This window comes from Sander vitreus, chromosome 1 (genome assembly GCF_031162955.1).
Source record: "Sander vitreus isolate 19-12246 chromosome 1, sanVit1, whole genome shotgun sequence".
Lineage (NCBI taxonomy): Eukaryota > Metazoa > Chordata > Actinopteri > Perciformes > Percidae > Sander > Sander vitreus.
In genome coordinates this window covers 26495301-26516104 of record NC_135855.1, presented here as the reverse complement: position 1 = coordinate 26516104, position 20804 = coordinate 26495301, and the positions used below count along the sequence as shown (strand labels likewise).

General features: G+C 39.2%; 1 protein-coding gene across 1 annotated transcript in view; it reads right to left on the bottom strand.

Moving 5' to 3' along the window:
• myom2b (myomesin 2b) overlaps positions 1 to 14147 on the bottom strand; it is a 30604-nt gene extending 16457 nt beyond the window's left edge. The window contains exons 1-18 of the mRNA XM_078250621.1: positions 14050 to 14147; positions 11696 to 11753; positions 11278 to 11432; positions 10935 to 11021; positions 7850 to 7938; positions 7356 to 7406; positions 6997 to 7161; positions 6396 to 6557; positions 6097 to 6238; positions 5642 to 5841; positions 4815 to 4868; positions 4585 to 4712; positions 3710 to 3893; positions 3406 to 3580; positions 3206 to 3327; positions 2853 to 3040; positions 2404 to 2530; positions 2008 to 2186 (exon numbers count right to left, since the gene is read on the bottom strand). Coding sequence (XP_078106747.1) covers positions 2008 to 2186; positions 2404 to 2530; positions 2853 to 3040; positions 3206 to 3327; positions 3406 to 3580; positions 3710 to 3893; positions 4585 to 4712; positions 4815 to 4868; positions 5642 to 5841; positions 6097 to 6238; positions 6396 to 6557; positions 6997 to 7161; positions 7356 to 7406; positions 7850 to 7938; positions 10935 to 11021; positions 11278 to 11432; positions 11696 to 11753; positions 14050 to 14132 — 2349 coding nt within the window. The 5' untranslated portion in view covers positions 14133 to 14147. The remainder of the gene's footprint in view (positions 1 to 2007; positions 2187 to 2403; positions 2531 to 2852; positions 3041 to 3205; positions 3328 to 3405; positions 3581 to 3709; positions 3894 to 4584; positions 4713 to 4814; positions 4869 to 5641; positions 5842 to 6096; positions 6239 to 6395; positions 6558 to 6996; positions 7162 to 7355; positions 7407 to 7849; positions 7939 to 10934; positions 11022 to 11277; positions 11433 to 11695; positions 11754 to 14049) is intronic.
• Between the last annotated feature and the right edge of the window lie 6657 nt (positions 14148 to 20804).

The following is a 20804-nucleotide window of genomic DNA, read 5'->3' as shown; positions in this document are numbered from 1 at the left end:
GATTAAATTGCTACCACTTTTCATTCTAAAACCAAGCATGTCCATCTACCTTCTTAGTTTTGCTCAGCCAGTAACTGTTTACTTTATCCACTAGATGTCAGTGTCACACAGTTTAATATAAGTGTATAACTGCATTGACAATAGGCTCAAATGAACACTATAGGCTGGTCCAGAAGGCTCAAATGTAATGTATGGAAGTTTGAAAATAATATTATAGCGAACAGGAGCCAATGGAGAGACAAAAGTATAGAGAAGCACAGAACTGAACATATTAACATAAGCAACATACAATGTAGCATCAGGAGCACATGTACAACAGTTTTAACTTGTTTCAGCAGTGCTGACATTATTACACCAGCATCAAGTTTCTCCGAAATAATATTTTACAAAGTTAAATAAAATTATATTCTGTGTCTTTTTTACACTTTGTAACACATGTCTAATGAAGAAAAACTATAACAAATGTAAACAGTTATGGCATAACTTAAGGACTGCAACTAACAATTATTTTAATTACTGATAAATTGGTTGATTAATTGTTAGTCTATAAAATATCAGACAATGGCCATCACAATTTCCTAAAGCCCAAGTTGATCAACAGGCCTAACAATATTAAATGTACAGTCATAGAAGACTAAGAAATTCAACACACATTCACAATTGAGCTGGAACCAAATATATTTTTGCTTAAAAAAAGGACAAACGATTTATCAATTATGAAAATGTATTAATTATCAACTAATCAATTATTCAACTTATTATTATTTCTCCACACAACTTTTATGTCAAATTGCAATGTAAACTTAGCACAAAAAGTAAGGACATTTGTGTTTGGTAGATTATTTCTCTGTGGTAACAATGCTTTTTGGCAATAAATCCTATACCGCTGGAAAGCCTGTTTAGTTCCCTTTCAAATGGTGCCCCATTTATAAGGAACATGCATTTGTGGGATGAGCAGCAGCGCTGAGTATGTGGGTTGCGCCCATGAAAAATTTGCCAAATCTTCTCTGCCAATGCCAAACAGCTTATTCTGCCATTGACTCGTTTGGTGTTTGGTGGATTGGATGAAGTTTGAAGAAACAAGCAAAGCAATTTAACAAGTTATTCATTTCACAAACAGGAGCCTCAGTAGCGTGTGGAAGAACCATACACAGCCACAACAGCCTGGTCACACACTGCTGTGGGATGGCATCCCATTCTTCAATAAGCATTTGTCGCAAGTCAGCCAACGTGGTTGTGTTGGTCACTCTGGCACGAACAGCACACCTAAGCTGATCCCATAAGTGTTCAATGGGGTTGAGGTCAGGACTGCTGACAGACCAGTCCATCCTCTCCACTCCCACATTCTGGAGGTAGTCTCTGATAAACCCCGCCCTGTGGGGGCGAGCGTTGTCATCTTGGAGGATAGAGTTCGGTCCCAGACTGGAGATATGGGATTGCCACTGGTTGCAGAATCTCATCTCTATATCTCTCTGCATTGAGATTGCCTCCAATGATGACAAGCCTTGTTTTTACAGTGAGGGAGATGCCGCCCCACACCATCACACTGCCTCCACCAAAAGGTGTTACTCTATCGGTGTAGCAATCAGCATAGCGTTCTCCGCGTCTTCTCCACACTTTGACTCTACGATCCAACTACCGTAGGTAGAATCATCCAATCCACCAAACGAGTCAATGGCAGAATAAGCTGTTTGGCATTGGCAGAGAAGATTTGGCAAATTTTTCATGGGCGCAACCCACATACTCAGTGCTGCTGCTCATCCCACAAATGCATGTTCCTTACAAATGGGGCACCATTTGAAAGGGAACTAAACAGGCTTTCCAACAGTATAAGATGTATTGCCAAAAAGCATTGTTACCACAGCGAAATAATCTACCAAACACAAATGTCCTTACTTTTTGTGCTAAGTTTATTAAGATACTATTATATGGAAGAAATTCAGATAAATAATCATACTGGTAACCCTTAAATAGATTAACTATAAACCATATTGAAGATGCTCTCACCTTGAGGAAGCGGTGACTGACAGCTGTCTCATTGGCTGTGGTCCAGTCAGAAGTGCCCTTCTTGGCATACTCAACATGATAACCTGTAATTGGTCCAGAACCAGCATAGACAGGCTTTTTCCACTCAACCACCAATGAATTATCTCTCACTTCACTGAAAGTCAGGTCATAGGCAGGGCCTAAAGGACACACAGAATGAGAGGAGAAGAGACACAAACCCACATTTGTATTTGATTGTATTTGTGTGGACAATTCAATGACATTATTCACTCTCTTACTCCCTATTCTCAAGGCTATTTGGTACACATGAGTATAATTGCCATATACTTGTATGAGCTTCATATTTTTTAGGCAAATTTCAAAGTATGACAGTGTGAAGTCAGAAGATTTACTAACCAGGCTCCGGCATAGTCCAGGCCTCACAGCTATAGTCGGCTGAATGTTTAGAAGCTCCTCCGAGGCCAGCCATGTTGGCTGCATACACCTGGAACTGATAGACTGCTCCCTCTGTCAAGCCCTCCACCTGTCAACATTTTTTACCATGGTTACTAACATGGCAATCATCAATAAGCAAGACACCTTTCAAACTCACACAAGCTGATCCAGCATGAAATATCTTGCTTAATAGCTTTCTTATCCAGTAATCCAATCTGACCCAGATATTTTTCTTAAAATGTGGAAAACCAAACTTTAGTTAAAAGAAAGTAGGTATGTGACTTAAGTTTTGTTGTGGTATCAGATAACAACCAACTTAAGTACTTGTATCCAATTTATGCTAAAATTGTTGCTCCCTCTTCAGTGTGTTTTGACGCTTTAGGTAAACTGAACAGCAGACATTATTGTACCTTATAAAGTCTTTCTGTGACTGGTCGGATGTGAACCTCCCTCCACATGGTTGTTCCACTGCGTCTTTTGTCCACATAATACTCCTTGATGTTTGCTCCTCCAGAGTGAGAAGGCTTTTTCCAGTTCAGAACCATTGAATGGCCGTCACAGTTCAGCATTGCAATGTCGTAAGGAGCAGAGGGGTGGGCTGAAAAGGCAGTTCTGAATTGTGATACTTATAATTACAATAATTGTACTTCGCAACCTTCAAAATCATTATCACAGTCCAGCAGAGAGACATTACAAAGCAGATAATCATCATTGTCACCATCATCATCAATAACAATGATTCAAAACATATGCCAATACTGACTTAGAGCAGCCTTAACAGTCAGAGGTGCAGACTCCTGGGATTCATCACTAAGACCCAGCTCATTGATAGCCTGGACACGGAACATGTAGGTTTCTCCAGTGGTCAGACCACTAACCACAAACCTGCACAAACAGAATCACATGCATGAGTATCACTTTTGAACACTGTAACCAAAAATCAAAGATTGGTTGAAAACATACTTAGTGTTCTTGTGAGGTTTGTGATTGGCCGAGGTCCAGTCCTTAGACCCCTTAACACACTGGTCGATGTAGTAGCCAATCAGATTGTTGGGTTCCTTTGGAGGAGCCCACTGGATGAGGACAGAGGTGTTTGTTTCCCTGGTAGAAATCACCTGACCGGGAGCAGATGGCACACCTGAAGACAACAAAAAGTAAAAGTGTAAATATGTAGAATAAATGACAAAAACACAACAGCAGCTTAAGTGTGGATTTATTCCACTGTAGAAATGTTTGTAACAATGAAAGGAAATTGACAGAAAAAGACCTTTGAGTTCCTGAGTCTCGATAGGTCCAGTTGGCTCTGATGGCTCACTGACTCCATACATATTGGCAGACAGAACTCTGAACTTATATTGTTTGCCCTCTGCCAAGTCAAAGACAGCATAACGGGGAGAGCGAATAGGAATCTGAGTGTTAACACGCTGCCACGCACCACTGTCTGCCATGCACTGTGGGGGGGGGGAGAGAGAGAGAGAGAGAGAGAGAGAGAGAGAGAGAGAGAGAGGGAGAGAGAGAGAGAAAAAGCATACCTGATGTTACTATACATCCACACATAATGCAATGTTGTGCTACATTTTAGCCTGAATTTAATGCAAATCTTTAGTAATTGTTTAGATTAATCTAGTCAGTTCACAATAATAAGATCTAGTGCAGTTCAGAAAGCTGCAGAAGGAAAACTGCTATTTTCATCACACATGGAAACATAATGTATTATGCTATACGAAGAATAGTACTGTATACTGTCATATAGAGGTTAAATGGTTTCTTTGGCACCAAAATTGAGGTGTTTAACACAAAAGTCAGCTTATGAATGACAATATTGTAGGACCAAATAAAGCAGTGTACAGTATTTGTTATACAAATGCACGTATTCAAACCATTCTATTGTGCTTCTGATTAACTAATCCTATTATTGTAATCCTCCCCTAGAATTCCAACGAGAAAAAGGAGTATGAGAAATTTGCGCACACAAGCAACCAACGACAGCCTTTGACCTCTTCATTTCAAACTACATTGCAGATTTACTAGGGGGAGTAGAGAGGGACTTTCAAATACAGAAGAACATGCATTCTTACACTACCAGAAAGGTAGTTTTAAGGTCTGAAGCAGCATTGGTGACAGTGTGACATTGTTTTTTACCTTTTCTATGTAGTACCACATGGGAGCCTTGCTGGAATATGCAGGAGCTTTCCAGCTCAGGACAACATATGTCCTGTCTGTTTCTGAGGCATACATTCCTGATGGAGCACCTGGGGGCTTTCCGTCAGCTAAACAGAAACACACACACACATAGATGTTATACTATACTATACGGATATTATAGAGATTATATATAATATAGATATGTGTTCATTTGAGGAAAAACTCACCTTCGACATCATCATGGTAAGACACAACATCTAGTTTTCCTCCAAGTTTTTTGGCTACAGGAAGATAAAAAAAACAACATTATCACCTATCATCTGCTTTAGGTGCATGTTAAAGTTACAGAACTGCATTTATTGTTCTTTTAGTAAAGTTCATTTTTAAGGCTGCACTAATCAAGGAAGGGCACATTATTCAAACATAAACCAAACTTTGTACAACGACCCTTAGATGTAACTGAGTCTTAGAAAGCAGTTTGGTCAGTGAAGCAAAATTATCAGACGCACAATAAATTCTGCAGTATGTTAAAATGTAAACTATGTACATTAAACCATAATTTTAAGCTTTTTATAATTCAGTGATGCTGTAATAGAGCAGCAGAATAACTGCACTTCAACCACCTCTCATCGACATACTAAGAGCAACAAAACTTGTGACATCTATAGTCAGTAGACCTAATTTACTTGCTTTGTAATTTAGGTACAAACGAATCATGTACTCTAATCTACTGTCATACTGTACAATTCACAAATTTGTACTTTTTTTGTTTTTAAATATGTGGAAACTTTCATGAACTGGCTATATGATTAACTTCTTTTGTGTCCAGTCAGTAAGCGAAAGTAGCAAAACAGACATTTATTGATATGATAATGTCAGAAATCATTACTTTAGATTCCATACAAGCATACCAAAACAGCAGCCACTTTTGGCATGTCAGTGACTACAGGACACATTTCTTCAAGTCTTTAAATTATGTAAAGACATTTACATAATTACATTTACATAAAGACAAAGGGATGACATTTCTCTATACTAATCCAGTTAAACCCACCATGGAGCCTCTCAAACTCAGTGGGGTCCAGTGCAGCAATAGGATCAGACATGCGGGATGCTTTGCTGATTCCCTGTGAGTTGACTGCTCTGATTCTGAAGTAGTAGGAGTGTCCTTCAAACAGCCCAGACACTGGGTATTTACAAATCTTAATGGGGTGATCATTGCATTGGGTCCAGTTTTCAGTTCCAACCTCACATCTACAAAATGAAAAGAGACAGGAAAATGAGAAAAGAAGTTTAAAGTAGAGTAGAACTTAAAATGAATGGATAAGTATAGTAAAATAGTCCATTGTAGAGAAAAAGGAAGGATTCCCTGTGCTGTACGTAAAGACAATAACCCCTTCATTTGTACAGATAGTCAAGCAAACTCTATGTGATGACTTACATGTATAGTAATCAGTCTTTATGTTGGTCAGTTCAACAATTTATGGTGTTTATGTCAATAAATCCTACTTGTCCACAAAGTATCCCAGGATTGGTCCCTCTGTGGTGGTATTTGGGGGCTTCCATGACACAATGACATAATCTCTATTGGCATCGTGGATCTTAATGTCCATAGGAGCACCAGGTGCACCAGGGACTGGGGGAGGACCATCTACACAGGAAGTGATAGTGACATTTTAATAATCATATTGTAAGTATATAACGCATATTTAAATATGTATAGTAACATAGTTCTGTAAACTCTGTTGCATCATGTTAAGAACAAATCAATAACAATGAAATAAACCCCCAGTATGAGTCTCTGTTACCTGAGACGGAGACAAATGCACTGTGTTCTGCGCTGCCTCCTTTAGTGACCATCCGTATTGTGTAAAGGCCTTCATCGTCTTTGAAGAGGTTTGGAAGAGTCAATGTGGTGACTCCTCTGCCAGTGTCAATCTTCACCCATTTAGAGTCAAACAGACGTGTGTCTGGAAATGAGACAGGATCATAAATTCAGTGCCCCTTCCTGCATAATTTTTTTTAGAAACCTCCATTCTTAATTAATGTAGCAATATCTATACATTCATTAGGTTTGACTGCATGTAGTGATTTTGAATATAAAAGATGAACCTGATTACAATTTGCTTTTATCCCACATGGTCCCTTTTATTTAATGTCTACAGACACACATAGCAAATTAAACTACTCATAAATTGGGGGTATATCGCCAGAGTCTATTTAACTACTTTCATTATAATTAGTTAGCAATGAAAATGGTGTCTGTAACATATTACCATTTTTCCACTGCTGTGCCTCTGGCTTCATGTCGAATAGATTGGGTCTGGTAGTCACGGTGGCAGACTGTGTATATTACCAGCAATAAAAGTCTAATTACTTTGTCATAAAATGCTACTTCATAACAATTACCATCTCTATACCACTGTGCCTCAGGCTGCAGGTTGGCCAGGTTGGGGTTCAGGGTCATGGTAGCAGTCAGACTGGCAGATTCTCCCTCAGTGGCAAACACTGGCCCAAACTTCTCCAGAAAAGTAATGTTGATTTTAGTGTACTGGATCTTGGGAAGCATGGCAGCTGAGAGATTTGGGGGGGGACAGAGAATGAGAGAAAGATGGGAACAGGCCTATCGGTAACGGCTTGTTGCTTCACATACTACTTCGAAAAGAGAAAAGAGAGACATATTTTATAGCCTAGTAGTAGTGGTACTGATCTTGTCATTTCTGGACATGTGGAGCATGTCTGGAGCTGGTGGTAATTATGATGCTTACCTGTGTAAGGCAACCACGCATATGAACAGGACTCCTCCTCCTCCCTGAACCCTACATGATAAAAAACAAACATACCAAGAGTTCATCATTATTAACAGCAGCCAGTTGCAATAAAGGCTAAGAAATTTAACAATCACTAGAAATGTTATTAATATAACTGATTTTAAGTAACAATGCACTTTAGCTCTGCCAGAGTTGGTCCTGTGACTCATTATGTTTACCATTAAATGTTTTGTGTCCAAAAAATATCTTGAGTTAAGGGTTAAGAGCTGCCATTGTAAATTGAAAATGTGACCTCCAATAATTGGATGTCATTTTTTAGATATTTCAAGACTTTTATAGAACCCACAGATACCATCTTGGAATTGGTAATGCAAACCAGAACTGGACAAATCTGGCTTTACTGCATTCAGACTTGCCAATCAGCATGTTCTGGTGGGACAGTATGATAAACATCACATTATAACATCAGATACAGGGTATTCAGGACTTACTCTTGACAATGATGGAGGCCTGACTAGAGGCCTGTCCATGGATGTTACAAGCCACAGCAGTGTACTGGGCAGTATCATCAGTTGAGCATCTATAAATACACAATAAAACACAAGTTTTCAGGTCAATATACCTTTCAGGACTGTCATTGTATTTTGATCAAAAGATTTCTTAGAAGAGATGAGTAAATGACACCATGAGTCAGGGTTTTATCCGACTGTTTGTAGTCACCAAATCAAGCCTTGGGTGGAAATGTGTTAGTAATGTTTACAGTCATCTGTAAAAACATGAAAAATGCCTACATACCAGATTTACTGTATATCCACAAGGATCTGCTCCAACAGGACTAACTGTAAACCACTGAAGTAGTGCCAGTGTGGATTTGCTTTTACAAGGTGTATAGAACTAATACACCAAATGAGCAATAATTTGCCACATGAATGCATTATGAATGCAAGTTGCAAGGGATAATCAGCAGCTGAGCGGGCACAGTAAAGATTCAGTAAGGATGCAGGATGTAGTACATCACCTTCTGTGTCTCTTATGATTGGCACGTTTCCATTAAATCAGTGGTTCTCAATCTTTTTTCAACATGTACCACTTCAGAAAATATTAGTCTCTCTAAGTACCACCATTATGGCCCACGTTAAAATAGAAAATAGAGTAGCAGCTACGGCCACTTCACGCAGGAGGCAGGTTTACTCCTAAAAACAATATTCATTGTTAAAAGCCACAGCCACGCTGTACTTCCTCCGTTCCGCTCCAATTTAATCCAAATTTGAGGTAACTCAGGTCATATCTCCTTACTGTTTTGCATCGTTTGTTGCAAGCAAGTGCTGTGGAGACTTCACTGCCGCTGCGACTAGCACTTGTGTTCAACAGGGCTGCTCGAAATATTCTCCTCCTCATCCACCATTTCACTCTAACAGTTCCTGTTTGGAGCCACGATTGCAGTGTTTTTGAACCATTCATCCGCTGCCATCACAGCTCGTAACTAATCAAGGATGTATGCTTACTCTGTTCATGAACGTAACTATGTAGCAAGCTGAAACTGAAACAAAAATTATCATATTTCATGAGATGTTGCTGCTTCTGTTCCCTCTAGAGCCATATTACCACAGATGTTCGACAATCTTAGCAAGCCCCAAGCAAATTGCAGAAGCTTCTGATCTAAATAATCAAGTTCTGTCCTCAGATGGTGCCAACATAAAAAAAACTGCATTTACAGGCTTGTTGGAGATATGTAGAGAGAAAGACTAAGTGGCACAAGAGGGCTGCTACAGGGGTCAAAGTAATTTTTGGTGTCACTGTCATTGCATGCCATGCATTCATGACATGAAAGCCCAACCTCAACCTCTGAGTTCAATCTCTTACTTGTTTCAATCTCTCTTTTATCCTTAAGTCTCTTCATATTGATGTCCTTCTCTGTATCTCTTTCACTTCCTGATGCTCTTTTCACCAACTTTTCCACAACCTAATATTACACCAGTATCAGCTAACATGGGAATTTCAACCCGTGCAGAATGCGTAGGCTGGTGTGGTCATAAGTTGATGACTGACATTTATTGGCGGAAGTGACTACTGTGAGTTGCAGCAGTGAGCTGAGGGAGAGCAGCAAATGTATTCTTATTTTGAATCATAATAGCATTCAGTAAATCCTTCAAAAGCACAGTGACACTGGTGCAACTGTGTGTGTGTGTGTGTGTGTGTGTGTGTGTGTGTGTGTGTGTGTGTGTGTGTGTGTGTGTGTGTGTGTGTGTGCGTGTGTGTGTGTGTGTGTGTGTGTGTGTGTGTGTGCATGCATGTGTGTGAGAGAGAGAGAGAGAGAGAGAGAAGGGATGGTAAGAGGGGGTGTACAGGAATGCCATGGTGGGGGAGGGGATTCTGCATTTTCTCTGTCTGTCATGAACCATCCTCCAATGTCTTCCAGCCTATTTTTAAAACATATTTTTCACTTAAAACCCACAGCATTCAGTGCAAATGGTGATCTATCTAATAGTCATGTGAGTTGTAGACCACTTAGGAGGGTGATGGGGTTAAGGAGTATTTTTTAAAGGATGAATTGCTGTTGGCTGAACTATGTGTAAGTAACAGACAGAAGGAGCTAAAGGTGACTGGATCCAAGGAGAGAGTGATGACTGAAAGAATCCTGGCGGATCACGTAGCACTGAGGTCAGCACTCGGAACAGCTGAGCTTCCTAAGACTGGAGGGAGAGCAGTCAGTCAGCTGACTCTGACGTTTGAATTTGTGTCGCGACCCTGATGGGACTGACAAGAATACAAAGTCTTGGGATAGGTGATAAGGTAGTCAGTATCCAAGTAGGCAAGTGTCATGAATAGTTATGTGTAGCAGTGAGTCATGAATTACAAACCCAGTAAAAATGCAATTGTATTCTCAAAGCCTAACAAACATATAAATGCCAAACCATTGCTTTAAATGTTTAGAGACATACATTGTTTACATCTGCTTGTAGTCTTCTCTTTATTCTTTTATTGGTGCATTGCTGTCTTTAATAGTGCATTATACTGCCACAAACAGTCAGCCCAAATGTGTATCATGTTTCCTGTAAGCTGCTGCGTGATTAGTAGAAAATAAGATGCAATTAAGGGTTATTCCAGCGTTTTAGTATTGCACTTATATAAAGTTGGGGAACTTGCAAGACTCATTTTAAAAAAATAATTGAAGTAAAGAATTGGTGCAGTAGAGGCTGAGATATCCTGACGTTTAATCCCTATTATAGGCCAAGCTTCAAAAACAATAGATCCTACGATTTGTATAATGCAATTCAAAAGCATCTTTCATTAGACCTGTTCTGCCTTATAAACGTCCTTATCTTTTAAACTTCAAATCTGCAGTTCATTTGAATTTTGACTTTAACAAAGCTCCCTCCAGAGCCACAGAAGATATTATACAACTGTTTTCACTTTTTTTAGTACTTAAACCGTGTCAAGTAAACAGACCCTTTATGAGCAAAGTTGGTGGAGTACCTCTTTTAATATGAAAACCAGCTTATCAAGTGGTCAAAACATCCACGGGGGACCTTTTAAATTATCTTAAAGTCTGTGGTTTTTTTAAACTTATTTCACCTTGGGATCTCCAGAGAATGGATTCCACCTTTAGCTTCAACCAGGTACTGTCCAGAGGACATGGACAGGATTACACCATCTTTATACCTGAAATAGAGAACAATTACTGCTGACCAGCATCAAGACGTGGAACCATAATAGACAACATTTTTAGCAGCATTTTTTCATAATATCACTGTTAATATCAAATCAAATTACTATCATATCTAAAAAGAAAGAAAAGAAAGAGAGATGCTAGGCCAACTTTTTCTCATAAAATAGTATACAGTTGAGTAAAAAGTTAGTTAGTTTTAGTATAAGTTTACCATGTTAAAAGAAAAACAGGTGTTTAGTTCGTACTCACCATTTTACATCCGGTGTGGGGAAGCCCCCAACAGTACAGAAGAGTTTGATTGGAGTGTTTTCAAACACGGTGTGAGATCTGAGTCTGACAAGGAACTTCGGTCCCCTGATCATAGGCTCCTCACGCACATATTTGTCCCCCATCTTTGTCCTTACCTAGACAGGGAAACAAGAATCCCAATAGCTTAAGCAACATAATAATATACTGCTCTTACTCACACTCTCCATATTGCCTTATTATCCTATTACTATAGTACCATATTATAACAAATAAACATTAATAAACTTTACACCTAAACATTTTTTAAAACAATGTAGTTCAACTACCATTGTCTCAATATGAGCTACAGATAATTACACACAATTTCCATCCAATGTTTATATGCACGTCTGGATAGGGAAAATGTATAGATTCTTACCACTTCCTGGATGCGAGATTGTGTTTTGTGCTCATATCTTTCCTCCATCGCCTCAGAACTAAAGACAAAACAGGGAGTCAGTTTTGCTAACAATCAGTTTTCCTTGTACACAGGCTGAGAATTTAGTAAATTCTTTAAAAAATATATGTTATTTTGAACATGTACCTACTGTTGAAAATATTTATGATGTGACATTAGCCTGATATAAGGGTGCGCTGCCCAAAATAACAATTTAGTGCTGTGTGTTAGTCTGTTTTGATACATTATGTGCAATAGGCTGTATGCAGTCTATAGGCAGTGCTTGACAGGGCTTGTGATCAGATTCCACGTTGTTTCTTGCCGTTTTTATAACTATAACAATACTTTTAAGTGAAAGAGTTTACATTTTTTTTAAATAAAGGTTATCCATTACAACCAAAGTTCTATGAGCAAAGATGGGGTCCTCTAGCAAGCTCTGCAGGACAGCTCACCTTTCTCTTCTGAGCAGTGCACCTACATTTTAAATTATCAGTAAAGTCAATCAGTACTGATCTACCAATCCCATCTGGTACTGTTATTTTTCACAAATGTTTTTCCCCCCCTCTGACAAGCATTAAAGCCCGGTGCTTTTAATCCCTGCCACGACACCAATATTAGGCCTAAGGGTGTGAACCTGGTTCATGCTAAGAATGCAGGACGCCTTCCAAGATCTTTCAATAGTAGGGACAGAGAAGTAAAGCCTCCCTGACCGAGCCTAACCTTACAGGCTATCAACACACACTCATCTATGACTAAGAGACACCAACTTAATAACAATTTCATAGGAAGGCTTACGTGGTTGACATCAGAGATCCTTGAGCACCAAAGAGAGAAGCTTTTAAGAGGTTAGCTTAGGAGGGTGCATTACAGGATTTCACCTGAACACTGTTCAACATATGTGTTAAAGACATGGCATCTCAGAGTCACAGAGTCATTAGCTTTACATGTGGTTATTATTATCTGCTTGTGCACCATTGGGCATGTAAAATATGATTAGGCCTTCATAATCTCTAGAAATAAATGCATATTTGTAAGCTGAGCCTTCTTGACAACAACAACAGTTTTTTTCATAAACCATTGTGGCTGACACAGCTGTTTGAAAGGAACTAACCTCCTAACCCTAACATCCTCCATTTGTTGCTGCTTTCCGCAATCTCTTTGTGCATGGCCAAATCCTACATTCAGCACTAGACTATGTCACCGAAGGCCCAACCCACGAGAGGCTGCCTAGACCTGGCAACAGGCCTGTTTTCTGAGAGAACAAAAAACAAATCCTCTCTTGTGGTTGTTTAAATGTGCCTGGAATTGTTGTCTAGTCTGTAGAATAATCAATCATTTTGAACATACAATAGTTAACTTATATTTCATCAGTCAATCAGTGTTAAGAGCATGTTACAAACACAAGCTTCATACTTACTTGAGTTTGAAATAAAAGAAAAGAGAATCGGTTAGGGAAATAAGCTCTAAACGAGCACTGCTGCTACATGAGTAAAAATAATTCAACACTTGTCGTTGAACACTTTGTTAAATGAGGTCAAACAAAGGTCAGACTTGTGTGCTGGTTAGCTGCTTATTAGCAAAAAAAAAAAAAAAAAAAGAAGCAAGAAGAAGTGATCAGCAGCAAGAATAAGATTTTTTTGAAGTGGTAAGTATAGACATGAAACACAGCACACAAAAACAAAAATGTACATAAACACTCTACCAATCACAGCAGCGCAAAACAGCTGCAGAATGTGACTGAAAATCTGTTAGCAAAATATTTTTGCGCCCATCAGCTAGTTTGTTAGAGTGACAACTGGGGATTTCTGGACTATTTTTCTACATAATACAGCTTTCCAGAGAGGCCAATGTATATCTGTGGAAAAAGGCATCAGTTTCAGAGTTTGGCTGAGTTTTGACAGCCTCTTTTAAGCATATGAAAAATATTAAAATTCAGAGCAGTTTTCTCAACCTGCTCACTGATGTATGCTCCCAATACAGGACCTTCATCAAAACTGTGCAGTTCACTGACTCGCAATTCTGTGCATTGCAAATTAGGTTTCAGTGTTTTAACTGAAATTTTTGACTGCTGTCAAAATCAGAAAGCAGTTAAGTTACCAAGGACTCAAGTTGGATTTGGCTAAATACAGCCAATACTGATCTATTACATTAAATTCCTTTGATCAGCTATCATATTGATTTTGAGGATGAGCCTGTTAGTTTGGCACTGGTGTTAGTTTAATGTTAACCAGGTCAGCCTTACTATTTTCACCTAGGCAAAGCTTACTACTGTTACAATACTACTGTTTTAATGCTTAATGTTTCAGTTATAATTAGCATTAGAGTGTAACTTGTACCTGCTGTATTCTTTAACCACATATTTGGTCTGTTTGTGGTGGTATTCGTGGTTGTAATTCCCACGTTTCGTCCACACTGACATGGTGACACTGTAGATACCGACCTGTTGGACCAACAACACACACAGACTGACATGGTAACAAAGTACAGTAGATCCTCACTTACAAGTCAGACCAGCAACACAGTGACACCAACATACACAAACACAAGGGCTACCAACCCTAAAGGACCGTCAAATTGACTTCATGAAGTAGATGCAGTCTAATGAAGACAAATGTCAGGAAGGAAAGAGATGGTTAATCATTAGGAGGAGCATTTTGGGCACTTCAGAAACATAGTCCTTTCTCTCTAATAATGACTTGGTGCTTGGCAACAACCTCTAGTAATATTAGTGGACAATATATTTTGTTTACTGCCTCGTCCACTGCTAAAAGAAAAGCCCTCCTGGAATTTGGACACATGGCTTTGGCAACACTGTCACACACTGCTTCAGGAATGACAAGGTGACACTTGTCACAATTTAAAGACGCCAGTAACACGGACACACGTGTACACATACAGTACATAAACAAAAGACATGGATGTAGATTATTGTTGGACCAGTAACTGACAGTACAGCTGCACCAAAGACGGTCCATCAACTTGACAGCTCCAAATACAGCACAAGCAGTTGTATATTACAGTTTTATATACAGTGGTGGACTGTGAATACCGTTATTTTTCACTTTAAAGACAAGTGATTGAAACAATACTAAATTAAACATGAAATGATAGCATAACATGGTATGAATACAACACTGAGAAGAAAAAAAAAGAAAGACAGAAAGAACTGCCACACACGTATCACTGACAGTTGAGTTGCTATGTTTGACATCTACAGTACACACACCAAAGCAAGAGCATAACTTTGTCTTACATCATGCAGTCATAGCAGCGTTGGAACATAATTGCCTTACGTCACCTCAGACACCAGAAATAAGCTCAGATGAAACATGAAGCAACTCTCACTGCCCAACCTCACCCTGAAAGCCACTGAGATGCTCCACTGGCAAAGACATTCCTGTTTCCACATCTCTGACACAATCGCTCCAGCATGTGTAACTTACTTCTAATGCCCCAAAATTGCCAATAAATCAGCCAGTCAATCGATAGATGACATCATAATGCCCTAACCACTGACCTCCCACCTCTGACCCTTAAGTCAACAATAACAGTTAAATCAACAGTATGTAACTATTTTACCTTAAAATGACAGCTTCAAAATCATTTGATGATTCACTGACTTGTAATGGGGAGAATGGTGCCTCTATCATTCCTACTCTGCACCCCAATCGGCTGTTCTCGCAAGCGGGTACGCTGCAAGAAGCCGGCCTTCTTGCTGTTGGACTAGTGAGTAATATTAGCTGGCTTACTATTTCTTGTGTTGTTGCACTTGCTGGATGTTTGCCTGTGTTAGCAAAGTTGTCGACTGGCAAATTTTTATTCATGAGTATTGTAATCATAACAAAATGCATGCTGTCCATATTTACAACAGCGGTGTATAAGGGAATCGCACACTGAAGCTGTAGTGGCGCCATATCTTAAAAAGAACCAATACTACTTATCGGTTGAATCATGTGGTTGTACAGTAAAAAAGCCCCTAAATTATAAATTTGTTACAGAAAATGTTCTGTGGTTTCACACACTTCACCCTACTTGAGGATTAGTAAACTAGCCTGTCCAACAGTGTCACAGAGCTGTACCACTAAAATCACTGAAGTCCCTATTGTTCCTTGTCAGTAAGTTATTTATTATTTAGCACCTTCTAAAGCAGATCAAAAATCAAAGCCAGAGATATAGGAAGACATTCTGCTCCCAAAGAATATTAGCATTAAACTGCCCTCAGGCAATTTTTCACTGCAGGCAGGTCTTATTCTATTCCCATCAGTTCTACACTCCAGTTCCAGTGGCTGTCCTCTGCCTCTGTCAGTCCAGCTAATACTGCAACAGCACTAATGCCTGCCAAACCCGAAACCCGAGCCTCTCTGTCTGTAAAAGTAAACCGCTAAAATTCTAAATCATAACCGTAAAACCTCTGAAATTCTGCAGCTTAATCATAACAGTTGCTCATTTGTATTTGTAAGTTCCTGAATTGAATTAAATAAAATAAAGTCAACTGTTTAAGTCCCAGAACTACACACCAGCAATCTATGCACCGAAGCAACAGTCCCAGGTGTCCCCACCAAATGTAACTGTCCAGTGGGAGTCCGTTTTAAACAATTAAGAGTCTAAGTATGATAAATACACAGACCCTGCTAACATTGGTTAACTCATTTATTCAAATTGAATTTCAGCACATTCTTCATAATTCATATATCCTATCATTCATCACATATCACAAGTATTATCAGCTCTGGTTAGGGGCCATGCACCATCTCTTAGTCATGCCATAATCTGCTCTCTATTCCTCCACCCCACTGATCTTACCTCCTACGCTTGAGTTTGAGACAAAAGTAGATAAAAAGCTGAGGATACAGAGGTGATGGAAACAAAAAGATGATTAAATTATAGTTTTCTTACCCCTTGAGATTTCCTTTGCAGCGACTTCGGTTCTCAGCCTGAATCCACAGGGAGTCAGCCTAAACCAAGTACCAGGCCAACGAAACCACCAACCTTCTCCAACCGACCCCCACCTGCCTCTCCCTGAGGCCTTATAAGGAAAGAGAGCTGCCTATATATAACCAGTATCCTTCAAGACTCAGTGCCCTTAGAACCAGTAAACTATTTGATTAACAGAGTTTGCCCATTACAGTTTTTTTTATTAGTTTGCCCAATTGCTGGTTTCGGGAATGTTAGGTCAACAACTGATGCTAAACAACTGGTTATTCAGGTTTACCAGCTGATCTAGAGAAGGCAAGGAATCTGTTATCGGAGACAGCACCACACATTTTTAAGCAACATTTTTAGCTCTACAGAAAAGGCAGCAAGATGGTGAGCTTAATCAAGAACCACATTGCAACAAGGCTGGTCACTTTATTTTCTTCCATTCTACAATGGCATAGTTATTGAATAATAAAACATACTTAAGACGGCATTTCAACGCTTATAGAACATGCACCTTCAAACTCTGAAAATCAATTTTAAATTCTGTGTTGCAATTTATATCTAAAGTATACAGCTGTTTCACATATACATTCAAATTGTTCTAGCTGCACTTTAAACAGTACTTAAGTCCCTCTCGGGGATCTTTCTCCATCTGCACTTAGAAACTTCTTGAGACACTGTGTCGCATGTCGCTGAACTTTTACCACGGCCTATTTATAAAACTAGCTACAGTTACAGCTAGACTATTCCTGACACGGTGGAGGAACTGGGAAACACATTTCACATCTGAGGCGAAATCATATGATGGAACAACATTGAGCTACATTTGAGAAAGGGAAGAGAGAGGCAGGCAGGATGGCATCTTGGGAGTGAGTGAGTGAGTGAGTGAGTGAGTGAGTGAGTGAGTGAGTGAGTGAGTGAGTGAGTGAGTGAGTGAGTGAGTGATCTAGCCTGTTTTTTATATTCAAAAATGTTATTAGCACAAATGTGTATTACAACCGAACATTTATGAAGTAATCACAACGGTCTATTTTGACTATTTCTTAGAACAAAGTCATCCCAGACCCACATTTTCTCAAACCAGCGCTCCTATAAGCCCACTATATAATTCCCACCCCACATACAAATTGATGAATTTGAGCAATGAAACCAAATAATAATAATAATAATAAATAAATAAATAAACAAAACTAGCTTGGGTTTTGAACTTACAAGGTCCCATCTCCATTACCTTCATAATAACATTTGAAAATGTAAAAATATTTTATGAGATTAAATTCCAAATGTCATGTATGCTAAATACATTATTAATTTATAATACATTATAAATACAAACCATATTAAAAGCATTTTATTATGGTTAAACTGTGAGAGGTATCAGGAGTCAATAAAATCCTGCATTGAAAACTATAGACAAATGAGAAATACGTATGACTTGTTAACTTATTAATGGTGTATTATGCCGTAACATTTTTTTTGAAAGTCTTACATCGACAAAGGTTAAAAAAAACTTCAGACATTCCATGTTAGATTCATTGTAATTGTGTGCACTATTGTAATCTTTAACTCTTTTTGTCCTTGGGGTCGAAAAGAGCCCCCTGTTGGACATGTGGTAGTACACTCTGTAACCAAAGCCTAGTTATAATTTTAGTACATTATGTTGTTGGCTGACAGTGAGGCGTTGGTAAGCCAGTGATCCAAGGTAATGAGGTTGGACATTGCAGTCCCTGGAGATATAGCAAGATGAATTATTCTCTCATTTTAGTCTCCTGGGGTCTCATTTGTAAACGTGGCGTACGCACAAAACGGGGCTGAAAATGTGCGTACGCCACTTCCCACGCAAAGGTTGTGATTTATAAAAAACAAACTTGACGGGAGAATGTGCGGTCCTCCACGCAAACTCTGACCCATGCATACGCACATTTTGGAGACAATGGGAATTGGCGACGCAGATGGTGAGGTGGTGAACTGAAGTCAGACTGCAATAAGTACATGTGGGAATAAAGATTACTCTTAATATTTTCAAGTATTAATGCATCACGCACATTTCTTCACTCCATATCATCCATGTTGCCATGATGATTAAATCCAGCAGTGTTATTTGCGCTTATACTGAGTGATAATTGTTCCATAAACACCTTGTAAAATACAAATCAAATCTTAAATCAAAACCCGTTAATATTAAATCGCTGCTGTCTCACCGTCACATTGTCCGCTACGGAGCGCAGGAGGATGAGACGGCCCGACTCCATGGAATACAGGATAGCATTTAAATACACTAGCATTAGATAACGGCAGAACACAGTGTAAATAACTAAATATCTGTCTTTAATACTGTGCACATATCATCAAATGTCAAAGTCTTGAAATACAGCCGTTAAGCTCTCGCGCAATCGTTACACTTAATGTCCTCGTTATCGGTCCGCACTTTAATACTGTTCGTGACAAAACCTGCATGAAGAAAAGTGTGTTTGCCTATTAGACTTTCGTCTTCAAATTGTATCTTGGGGGGGGGGTACCACTAGTTGATGCTGTGATTTTGGCAAGGTGTCTACAATCACTCTAATTGTTGTAAACATATTAATACTGCGGTGACCCCCGTGCGTAATGCTGCATGATGGCACCGCTGGCCCTGCAGGAGGACTAACCCCCAATGGAAGAATCAGTAGAGAAAAAGGCTTCAGGGACCATGACGATGACTGGCTAATATGCCGATTTAAATTCCATAAAGCTGCGCTCTTGGATCTACGTACTGAATTGGGTCCAGTAGAGAGGGCAACACGCCGGAACCGTGCCATCCCGGTCCAAATACAGGTTCTCGCCACTCTGGGGGAAACCGTCTGTTTCCAGAGGGAAATGGCCAGCAAGTGTTTTTTGTTTTTTTTAAATAAATATTATATATAATCTTCACCTTTATCACTAAGGCTTGTTTGGATATAATATACAGTGTAGTTATGTTAAATCTTATCATATAGGTCTGGTATATCGAACTGTCCCCGAGTGCCGTAATGCCTGTCGTTTTGGAAGATATTATTAATAAAGGTAATCTATAGATTAGGTTTCCCTACACTGTGCGACAACAGGCCGAAATCATAATTCAATTGGCAGCAATTCACCAGCGTCTGAGAGGTTTTTTGCTTTTTCTCCGCCAGTCGTCATGATTCGGCATGATTCGGTGACTGCCAGTGTCATTAACATACTTATCAGCATTCACGAGGTGCTTTGCATTGACTATTTATGGTTAAAAATGGACGTGTACAGGGCGGGATAAGAGGCTGATTCACGTACGCACACTTGTAGGTAATCTGTGATTTATAAAGGGAACATTGCTTACAGATGTACGTACGCACGGTTTTATAAATCTGACATTTTTTTGGCATAAGCCATTTTGGGCTTTTGGGCGTACGTACACTTATAGTAAGGATCCTACGCACAGTTTTATAAATGAGACCCCTGGCATGCTTAATTTTACACATTGGCTTATAATGAGTCATTTAAAAAGGAACCCCTGGGCATTTCATACATTTAATAAGTCAAGCCTGTCCGATTAACTTTAAATTATGAATCGTTAGTGCAGAGCACTTTGCACAAGGAAATGCCTGACTGAATATTCATCCGAAGAAAGAATGTGGTAGGCATGCAATAGACATACATTGAGCTGACTGTCTCTCTATTTAGACCATTTAGAATACACCCTTTTCTGAAACTCATCAAGTACACATAAGCACTATTTTGATCTTGGATTTACACTGACCAGGATTTGAGGCTTTTTGACCGAAAATTATATCAACTTCTATTTTATAACACCCAGCAAATACTAATGACTATGAATCATTTATTTTGTGATGGTTGGTTATTGAACACCCCGTTAATTTAACTGACTACAGATTAATTAAGTCATTTTTGGTGAAGGCATTGCTAAACTGACATTCTCTATTGACACACTTTATAGACACAGCTTGAGCTTCAAAATTTAGCAAATGCTGTGATTAAAACTATGCATGGTACACTGAAGTACAAATTGTCTTGATGGGAACGATTGAACAGTGTTACCAGCAAACCTAGTTTCAAAACATCACTAAAAGGCTTTGGACAAGAAGCAGCCGGTGTGTTCCGGACAATAAATCAAGCCACCCATCCTATCACGTGATGACGCATGACGTATACGGCG